Consider the following 10,160-nt stretch of genomic DNA (forward strand, 5'->3'; position numbering starts at 1 on the left):
ATTCAATCACTATTATTCAATCACTATTATTCAATCACTATTATTCAATCATCCAGTCTCGTTATTAACACACAATAGTTCTAACTACAACCGCCATACCTGGGTTTCCATTTCACTAGTTTCTCGTCAAGTTCCCGTCTTCTGACTGTCGGAGTTTGCCTTCGTTAGCTTCAGCCTTCACCAGACTCAATTATGGCGTCTGGTATGGCGAAGCCAACAATTCGGGATCTTGCCCGCTTAGACAAGTTCCACCAATGCTATTTCTACCCCCGATGTTAAGCCTGATTAGGTTCCTAGATTCTGTCTTCCCAAATACCGGACTCTGTTGTTTCACCTTTGTTGCTCTCAAAACGTCTTGAACTGCCTCTGTCCTTCTATCTGCTCCTGATGTAATTTGACATGAGAAAAATGTTGACTTCTTGATATCTTAGCTCCTCGGGCAATTTTTTCGCAAAGACAGTTCCGTATTTCATCGATGAGCTTCTCGTGAGTAAATTCTTAGCACAACATCCGCCCCTTAGCTTCATTAACACCCCGTAGTTCGCCACAAGAAATGGTCACGATCACTGTTGGCCCTGATGGCTCCGAGCAGACGTTTGTCGCCCACCAGTCAGCAATCAGTTACCACTCGCCATTCTTCGCTGCAGCATTCAGGAGCAACTTTGTCGAAGGTCAAACCCAGTCTATGCGATTGGCAGACTGTGCATGACCCCGGAGCTGCAAAATCCTGTAATCCTTCTAATCCGAGACACAATTTCTACAGGTGTTGTTATGAAGACAACCCATGTCGGCCTCCGTGACTTGATTCTTCTCGCCTACAAGTCCAAGATTCAGAGCCCTTTGAGGAAGCTCCTCGCCGATGTTATGGCGCCTAATTCAGCTCAATCCCTCAGAAAATTTCTGGAAAATTTTCTGGAGGGAATTGATACGCGAATTGCTGTTGATATCGCCACGGATATTGCAGTACTTTTGAGAACTGAGGGTCAAAAGTTGAACCACCAACGCGGAGCAATCCCCATCCAGAGTTTAGTCCCCATCCAGAAGCACTACGTGGATATTCCGGAGCGAAACGAATCTTAATCAGACAATATAAGGAGGCCAAAGTACAGGGCAAAATTAAGTTGAGAGAGCATTGGTCTTTGCAAGGAATGGGTGCAGTGGAAGCAACTATGAGACACATGACGCGCGTCATGATAAAGATTGCCGCCTTATTGCTGCTACACCTTGGCTGTGGAAAGACTTGGACTTGGACATGCTTTTTTCTCAGGAAATAAATGGCGATGACAATAATCAAGAAGGAATTGAATGCAGAAAATTGCACATGGAGTCTGCTCAAACGTGAGGCGCTTCTATCGCCAAACCCATATGACGCCCATCTGCTGAAGAAAGTGATTCACCTACCTCCATGAACTTTGGCTTTCCTCTTCCTCAAAACCATACCAACACACCAACCACATCACTCATCTAATCCACAATGGCCACCGAGTTGAGCGCGACCGCGAAACCTCTTCGAGATCCTCGTATCAGGCTCATTCTGGTTAGTCTCCTTAGAATTGCCCCCTATTACGCCATTCTATGGTGAACCGCACGCTGACCACTTTGCAAGAGGCCCGCCTCGTCAGTGTCCTCGGCGCCGACGCCTAGTGTCAAGAACAGATCGAAGCCTCCGTCCCTCACGTAAGTCGGAAAATTATCTAGACGTTTCAGCGACCTCAATGTTCTAAGGCTGACATTTACATTGCCACCTACAGTGAGCCTCAGTCCATCGTCACAATCCTGGTTGGCGGCGAACCAGAGCCAAAGCGATTCAGCGTCCACAAGGAGACCTTGTGCTATTACTCTCCGGTCTTCAACAAAGCATTCAATGGGGTGTTCCTTGAGGGAGAGACTCAAACTATGACACTCGAGGATGTGGATGCTTCTGTCTTCGGACTCTTGGTCTCATGGCTGTACACCGGCGACATCGCTACGCGCGAGTCCAGACAGCATGACAACAGCTTCAAACTATACCAAAAGCCCATTCAGTTGGCGAAGCTCTGGATTCTGGGCGAGAGATTTCTCATGCCGCGGTTACAAAACCGGGTTGTCGATGAAATCTTCATTGCCATAGACGTCATGTTCGATGTGAAAATATACAAGTCCATTGAGAACGAGACACCTGCCGAGCTCGTTAAGTCCTTCGTACAGTTTGCCTACTCCGCAGGCTCCCCTACTCTTCAAAGGCTGGCAGTATCTATCCTAGGTCATCGCTGCCCGGAGAAGATTTTCATGCAGCTTATTGATGGTCTACCTAAGGAAGCCTGGTTGGATGTTGCTAAAGTTCTGAAGTGGGGTGAAGAGATGATGTGTGTCGAGGATTTCTACTTTGCAGAGGGCTGAGTTTGGAGTCAGGTGTTCTACTATTGATGGCCCAGATCAGTGTCAAATAAATAGATTAGATTAGAATGCCTACTCGTAATCTAATCTATTCATCAAAAATACTCACTGATTATATTCTAATCAAGCCAATCATGAATATTCGTGAATATTTGGAATATCTTGATTACTTTTGTGGCACACTGCCCCAGATCTGGTTTTGTGTCCGATGATGGGAGGAGAATCGAAAAGGGTAGCCATCCATTGTGTAAACACCAAAGTTACAGACATGCGATTGCTCGTAGAAAGCTGCTCCATAGCATAAATGACACGCACTCCCAGTTTTCCCGTTCACGTAGATTCACTTGTTCCAGATACTCTTAGAAGTTTGACGAAGGTGTCCATTTCTGTCTGCCAGTTCTAGTTGGAACAATCAAGATTACAATGGCACAATCCCCAGCCAGGTGCAACTTCGCCATTATTCCACAATGCGTATGAAAATTTGATTGTCCAGGAAAACAGATTGGAGAAGATTATAAACAATCTTGATCTTTTTTTTTTTTTTTGCAAATTCAATACTATCTCAACCATCTGGCCAAGATCGTTGTCAGCCAGGGGCCGGAAATTTACTGCTGGCCTAAGCGAGGAGCCAGTCAACATCAATATTGAATCGACCCTTGTTAAACTTCCCGACCTTCCCCACACCAACATCTGAAGCACCAGCCTCCACTATAACTCCACCAACCACTTAAATCACCTTTGGAGTGTGACTGAAGATCGAGGTATATATTTTCACGTGCTTCATGCTCTTTATTGACTGATTGGCAGGCCGGCAGAAGAGCGAATGGCAGCCACCGTAGTAACGGAAGCGAAGAAGCAACTCCCGACGTTCTCTTCCCTCACGTAAGTTTTCACGAAGCCACAAAAGACAGAACCGTTGGCTGACTGAAGCAGGATATCTCAATCAACCGTGACAGTGATCATCGCGATTCCGCCGAGTTCACCGAGCAGAAACATTTTCGCGCGTAAGCCCTCGACAATCCTAGAAGAGCACAAGTCCGTGGTTCACACGGAGTTTATCTGTTACTACTCGCCATTTTTGGCTGTGGCTCTCAATGGCAACTTTGAGGAGGGAAGAACGCAAACGATGAAGTTATGCGATGTCGACCCCGCGTTGTTTGCGATAGTGGTGAACTGGATCTAGAGCAAAGTCGTCAGAGATGATGAAACGAGAAGCCAGATGTTCTGACCTGAGCCAAAATCTGGATTTTGGGAGATCGCTTTCTGATGAGGAAGCTGCAGAACGAAGCAGCCAAGCAGATCCATACTAGATCAAATGCACCACGCGACATAGAGGTGGCTGGATTTGGTGGGTTTTGCAGAATCGTAGCAGAGCTCAAACGCGAAGACAATCCTTTGTCAAGGATTGCAGTCAAAATGATGTGCTGGAGCAAGAAGAATTTTGACCGCTGGGTCGATGAAGCTCCGATCTCAATCGTGGCACCGGTTTCGAAAGCTCTGATCAAGTATCGGGACAAGGCATGTAGCACTCCAAATGAGGCATCCTAGATTAACGATGAAAAGAATTTCTTCGTGAAGGATAGAACCGGGAAGGCAGAGTGTTAGATAATGGGAGGAGCTCATTGACGAAGATATTGAACTGGCTGAAGGATTGCTGATTGAGCATTACGGGCAACCAACTGTTCCAGAGATTTCGGAACAATCTGAATCGGAACACAGTTGCCGATTTTGGCTTTGAATCGAGTCCCATTTCATCCACTCAACCTCCCCCACCTCCTCAATCTCTGATCTCTAACCCAGCTAACCGGTGTCCTCCACCTTGGCAGACTCGCCTCGCTCTCAGCCACAGACTCTCTCTTCGCAACCGTAATAGCATCCTCCCACAACCCAGAGTTCGCCTCAATCTCAACCCTATCTTTCTCATTAATACTCCCACTTCCCCTTGCCACACCAAAGGTCCCCTTATTCCTAGTCTCCCCTTCTCCGTTTCTCGCTAGCCCAGTCTTCAGCTCTCTATTCCCAAGCAAATCGGTCCGAACCCGAGCCAAACGCTCTTGTCTTTCCACACCATCTTTACTAATCATACTTTCTCCTCGATTATTAGGATTGAGCGTGAGTGGTGAAAGCAGCGCACGCTTCGACCGCATGCTCTTGGGTGCGATAAACAGCCGGCGGGGAGCGCTGGGAAGTGTCGCCGTCCACGTTGACTGTCGATCTTGGGCTGGATCGCGGTCCTCGGTTGGGGTTACAATGTTCGCCTCTGGTATTCTTCCCTTCCTCCGACGGACGAGGAAGAAGAGAAGCGCAAAAAGAAACAGAATGAATACTACATGAGAATTAGCTGAAGGTTGAAAGGGTACGAAAGAGTCTTTTACGTACCAACAAGACCGACAACAACCCCGACCAGAGTTCCAGCCAATGGATGTGAAGTCAAGCCATTGGAGATACCTTGTGCTGCCACAACACCTGTTGAACTAGCTCTTGAGGAGCTAGAGGTTGCGCCGGCATTTCCTTTGCCCTGTTGTGTCACTGTGATGCCGGGAGGGGCCGTAGAGACAGAGGTGAGGAGCGTTGTTTTGATCGCCGTTGACTTCTGATTTTTGTTAGTTTTGTTTCCACAATGCAACGAATTTCAGGGCATCGAGCGTGGCAGGAGAGGATATACTTGCCACAAATGTGATAGAAGTCGCTGAGGTTCTTGTCTGTGACGATATGCTGGTTAGGGATATAGTTGAGCTTGTCGAAGCCTTAGTCTGTGGTGATGTGCCATCCAAAATTACATTCGGGGTAATCGAGGTTCGAGTTTGTGAAGTTGAGGTTTTCGACTGCGACGTGGATGTCGTGGATTGGTCTTCGTTTTCGCTCTCGTCATCGTCTTCCCCATCATCTCGTTCTATAAGATCCGCACGCCAAGCCAGGTCCCTTTCCCAAAGGTATTCACTTAGCGACATCTTAAAGTTAAATTTTGTATAGCATCTGGGTGAAGTCCTTCACTGCAGATGCGGCCAAGCCACTGGAATAAATGATCTTGGACTTGTAGAAGTGGACTCCTATTTTTGGTTAATGCACTTGGGGGACCCAGACTTCAGCCAGGATCGGCAGTCTGCAGATGTCTGTGTGCAACATGATCAACCATCCTCTACGCGTCAATATCATTTGCAACTCAGTTGAGACAGCATGCCAAGAAATGCTTGGAGGGTGAAGTTCGAGCCTCATGGTGGTGTGGTCAGGTCCGGGCCAATGGGGTGGGCCGCCACCAACTTCTAAGGGCGGCCCGGAAATCGTTAGGTATCTGAGTAGAGTTTGAGGTGGCGTCCTGTGCTTGGCAATGTTTCAGCCTCAAAGTTTAGTGGAGAAAATGGGATCTCTGATACTGCCGAGCGATCTTGGCGTTTGAAACATCCTGCCTCGGGCTTGGGCGTTCAATCAAAGCAAGAATAAATCCTACAATATTTCGGGACCGAAGTTTCTAGCCTTCTAGCCAGGCGTAATGATGGTAGAAACGATTTAGAACTGCGATCTGAACAGACCTATCGAGCTGAATTTGAGACTCTCGCTTAATCTCAAATCATCGAAAGTCACTCTAAACACTTCAAAATTCTATCTTTATCTACTGTTAATATCTTCTCAATTCAGTCTCATGAAGAGTAAAGACAACCAGACATCCATTCTATGATTTCTTGAATCAAATCAAACCAAACCAGAGATTCTTTAAAGTGTTCAGAGTGATATTCGGCAAGCGAAAACATCGAATTTCAGCTGCGTGGGGGTGGGAGAAACTTTTGCGTAGCTCGTTGGAGTATGCATTACATCATGGTTATCGTCAATTCGTAAACAAAATCGCTCAGACCTTGGACCTCCAGCGAAGTCTTCCATACCAATTACTCGTGTCTCACGCCCAACCCTATGTACCCCTCACTATGCCACACCAATCCCCTCCACACGCGGAGCAGCACCTGGCCAACTGTCTGAATTCCTTTGCAATACTTCGATACTTGGTCTACCCGATGGATAGTCTGGGGGTTGCGTTGGAGCAATTACCATTGGCGTAAAGAATGTCCCTCTTCGGTCAAACGGAGAACTTATTGGTGAAATCAATTGTTTCTCATAGAGTGAATTCGAGTGGCCCGAAGAATTCCTGTTCCGGCTGCGGAATTGCTTCCAGAAGAAGAAAATGAGTAGCGCGAGGATTAGAATACCGACTGCATGATCGGTTAATCTGAAGCTCTTGGGAAGGAGAGGGGGAATGCGGAGGTGGGAATATACCGAACACAGCAATTACAATTCCTGCAATGCCTCCCGGAGATAACCTGGGCTTGGAAGTGCTGGAAGTACCGCTGGCGTTTCCAGCAGCTGTTGCACTAGGATTGACTGAGCTGGTAGAAGCCGTGGGAATCGTATTAGTTTGCATTGGCGACGAGCCGTTTGTTGAAGATGTAAAACTTGAGGCGGTTGGTCTCGCTGTCGAAAGTGTTGAGAATATCTTGCGACTTTGTTAGCAGTCATTCTTTCAGCCTGGTCTCGAGACTCACAGGAACTGATGTTGAGGTAGAGAAAAAGTTTATTGAAGATGCGGGAAAGCTCGTGAAGGGTATTGTCGGCTGGAATGGCGAGATGGCCGGAAACGAGATTAGAACAGAGGTTGGTCCCAAAGAAGCTGTCTGCGGTTCTGTTAATTTCATCGGCACAAAAACCAGAGAACTTTTGAGAGGGCCTGACCGAGAAGGATATAGTGGAAGTGAGTGCCGTTGGGATCGTCACGGAAGGAAAAGTCTGGGTGAGAATCGTTGGAATAGTGACTAAAGGAAACGTCTGTACCGATGAGGTTTGCGGAAGGGTTGAAGTCTTCCTCCATAAGGAGAGCCTCTCGTCCTCCCCGCAGGACTCGCCATTGTCGTTCTTACACGTGTCTGTAATACCCCGATGTAGAATATAGAACATTATTCCTCTCGTGCGAGAATCCTGCCAAAGTCATGACAAGAGGGGAACAACATCCAAAAATTATGAAGTGAGGTTTAATAAAGATGCAGAGTTCGAATGGAGGCAAGGATTCAAACAAGAATAGTTCGTTGACACATTACGTCAGACGGTCAGACATCCTTGAAACCAAGCCCGTAGCTGGAGGAAGCTCGAGCTCAGGTTTGGACGAGAAACTTTCTGGTAAGGTTGAATTAAGCACATAAAGTTCTTAAGTTAATACATTTCCCAACCCAGATAAATTTACTTCAGGAAACAAGACTGACATGGTCAAAAGTGTCTGTATCGTGGGGGATGAAGGGAAGTTCGCTGACTTCATTCAATCCCCGCCAGTTCCGCGCCAAATGCCAATTAAGGTTCCTACAAGATCGAGAACAAGCTTTTCCTGCTGGGGTTTTGAAACCGCGGATCCCCGGGAAGAAACAATTTATGTTGCATGCGGGAGCCTGGGCGTTCCGAAACATTGGGTCCAGACCCGGGAATCATGGGCTGTGAAAAAGTATAAACCTAGCGGAACGACTCATTTTATTCGGACGAGAACCCGAGTTAAAGAGCAACGAGATCTCTCTCTTCCAAAAAAAAAGGGTGCAGATAGTCGCCCTATATCTTCGATTTTCCCGAATTTTGACAGCTCGTTCGAACTGAAGGGAGTTGACTACTTGAATCATTAACCAGACGCAAACCATCTTTCAATACGAAGAACATTGGATTGCAAATCCATGTTCCAGATTGGGAGAACTTTACTCGTGCAGCCGAACAAGCCTCGCAAAACGAGAAACTTCCCCGCCCTTTCTCTCGCTATAATCATACCCCTATTTAGCCGAGACCGTGGGGGACAGCCATGACCCCAGATATCTGATGACTGGGACGCACGTATGGAATCTGTCGCACGCTATTACAGTCAAGGGTGCCAAAATGGTAGATGGGAAGCTGAATGTGCAGGTTATCAACACGGACGCGAGTGCCTCAAGTGTCAGCGTGACGACCACTGGGTTCGAAAGCATCGTGGTGAAGGCTTGCATTATGGATAACAAAAATGATAGGGAAACGGCGACGGCGACGATCTCAAGTGCTGGAGTGGGAAGCGGTTCCGTGCCTGGATACTCGATTATTAGTTTTCAGATTTCGAGATGAATGTGGCCATTGAGAATTAACTCATGTCTTGGCGAATGGTATTTCGTAAGATTACCACTCCGCCATCCCCTTTTCCCTCAAGAGACCAAAAACCCCTCAATTATGCAACTCACATACCCCCTCTCATCCCTGCCAACCGTATACTGCTCCATCGGTTTCCACCCCTCATCACCTAACGGTGTCCCTGCCAATCCCTTCCCTTTGATCCATTCTTCACTACTGATCTCCGCTGCGTTAGCCGGTCTATAGCTCTCGAGATGCTCACTCCCCTTCCCTTCCCCCAGACTCTTCTATTCCCCTTTCGATATCTCATTATAAAAAACAACGCCATTGCCAGTACCACTAAAGCAACAATCCAAATTCCCTCCCCAATCCCGCCTTCGCGCCCGTCGAAAGACCGCTTGTCGGTGCTGGTGCCGGATTCGAAGCCGAACAATTTCCCGTAGGCGCGGCACCTTGCCCCGAACTCGTCGCCCCCCACTACTACTCATCGCTCTACTCGATGTCATCTAGCTCACAAAATCCGAACTCTGGTATCTTATCAAAGCCCCCAGTGCATTAAATCCAAAATCAATCGTCCCCAGGAAAATAGACGTGGTGTGTCCGGGGCGATCGTACAACCTATAGTGGAAGGCCAGGGAAAGGACACTGCCTCGGTTCTCATGTTGCAAGCCCAGTTAGTGGGGCAGAATGTCGCGCACGTCTCGGTCACAGTGCCGGCGTCGATGGTGCTGGAGCAGGCGATGTTGTACCCGGAAGGTCAGATTCCTGGGGAGAAGTACTGGGACGTTGAGTCCCGCCTGAGAGCTGGCAGAGGCTCGTTGAGGGCGGGCCCAGGACGTAGTATGTGTAGGGATCTGTCGCGGTCATGTAATAGTGAAGTATTGTGCTGCTGGGGCGAATGTCATAGTGAGAGGCACGGATGCCGATATGGCTGGGGTCATCGTTGACCTCAATTGTTGCTGGGGCTGCAGCGAGAAGTGCAGACTTGGGGGGAAAAGCTGGGTCCGAGGCTGGAGAGGTTTATAAGGCTGCGGCAGAGAATCCTTCAAAAACGGCGAAGCATCGCGTCAATGATGCGCCTCCCGTCGCGTAATCCAGAAAAAAGGGGGTTATCCCGCCGACTGTCATGCATTCCTGCCCGCGTACATCTCAGAACTTTGTGCGCAGGATCTGTCCTTGACAAATATTTGCTGGAGAGCGGACCACCGCATGGGGAGATGCGATTGAGCGCAACATGCGACAGAAGGATCGGCGCTTAAATCAGATTCAGATACGAGAGAAAAGCAGGGCAGAGACCTCGAAATGATAACGAATGCAGGGCAATTATTCTCAGTGCCTCAGCCACACAAAGCAGGTGATAGGAGGACTCTCAAAGAACCAATTGCTTGTCTTCAAAGGACTGGGGCGAAAAGTCGCCGAGGCAAGACGTGAAATTCACAAAGACGAAACAGCGAGGTTAAAGATCAAAATGCTAGTATCTCTCATTGGACGAGAGCTCAAGGCATGTCACTCGACATTAAGTAGGTTGGAAGAGGCTGATCAAGTTCATAAGTCGCATCCAAGCAAGCAGGGTCTGAAATGTGTAATATTTCGCCCTGCCTCACCAAGGGAAGCAGAAGCACCAATCTCCACTAATACACTTCGTCTCGCCTCACCGCAAGACGCACACC

The 10,160-nt window shown here is 48.0% G+C and overlaps 4 protein-coding genes across 4 annotated transcripts; 2 read left to right on the forward strand and 2 right to left on the reverse strand.

The window, feature by feature from the left end:
• Nucleotides 1–553: 553 nt before the first annotated feature.
• Nucleotides 554–1,311, forward strand: K444DRAFT_660979 (uncharacterized protein; the record flags this gene model as incomplete). Its single annotated transcript, XM_024886521.1, has 2 exons — nt 554–671; nt 764–1,311. 2 exons carry the CDS (start codon nt 554–556, stop codon nt 1,078–1,080), a joined length of 435 nt encoding a protein of 144 aa, XP_024740409.1. The 3' UTR covers nt 1,081–1,311.
• Nucleotides 1,312–1,442: 131 nt separating this feature from the next.
• Nucleotides 1,443–2,379, forward strand: K444DRAFT_715290 (uncharacterized protein; the record flags this gene model as incomplete). Its single annotated transcript, XM_024888349.1, has 3 exons — nt 1,443–1,537; nt 1,607–1,677; nt 1,752–2,379. The coding sequence occupies exons 1-3, from the start codon at nt 1,475–1,477 to the stop codon at nt 2,377–2,379; spliced, it is 762 nt and encodes a 253-aa protein (XP_024740410.1). The 5' UTR covers nt 1,443–1,474.
• A 1,062-nt stretch (nt 2,380–3,441) lies between these two features.
• Nucleotides 3,442–5,327, reverse strand: K444DRAFT_626588 (uncharacterized protein; the record flags this gene model as incomplete). Its single annotated transcript, XM_024882674.1, has 5 exons — nt 3,442–3,555; nt 3,606–3,920; nt 4,182–4,702; nt 4,756–4,969; nt 5,157–5,327. 5 exons carry the CDS (start codon nt 5,325–5,327, stop codon nt 3,442–3,444), a joined length of 1,335 nt encoding a protein of 444 aa, XP_024740411.1.
• An 882-nt stretch (nt 5,328–6,209) lies between these two features.
• Nucleotides 6,210–7,468, reverse strand: K444DRAFT_322184 (uncharacterized protein). The gene is made up of 4 exons (XM_024871886.1): nt 7,096–7,468; nt 6,909–7,037; nt 6,643–6,859; nt 6,210–6,578 (listed from the first exon to the last, which is right to left on the reverse strand). Exons 1-4 carry the CDS (start codon nt 7,315–7,317, stop codon nt 6,295–6,297), a joined length of 852 nt encoding a protein of 283 aa, XP_024740412.1. The 5' UTR covers nt 7,318–7,468; the 3' UTR covers nt 6,210–6,294.
• Nucleotides 7,469–10,160: the final 2,692 nt, after the last annotated feature.

This window comes from Hyaloscypha bicolor (genome assembly GCF_002865645.1).
Source record: "Hyaloscypha bicolor E unplaced genomic scaffold K444scaffold_50, whole genome shotgun sequence".
Classification (NCBI taxonomy): Eukaryota; Fungi; Ascomycota; class Leotiomycetes; order Helotiales; family Hyaloscyphaceae; genus Hyaloscypha; species Hyaloscypha bicolor.

Coding starts and splice junctions, on each gene's coding strand:
- K444DRAFT_322184 (XM_024871886.1), bottom strand. CDS start 7,317: ATGTTCTATATTCTACATCGGGGTATTACAGACACGTGTAAGAACGAC. Junction 6,860..6,908: donor CTACCTCAACATCAGTTCCT/GTGAGTCTCGAG, acceptor CAAAGTCGCAAG/ATATTCTCAACACTTTCGAC. Junction 6,579..6,642: donor AATTGTAATTGCTGTGTTCG/GTATATTCCCAC, acceptor CCGATCATGCAG/TCGGTATTCTAATCCTCGCG.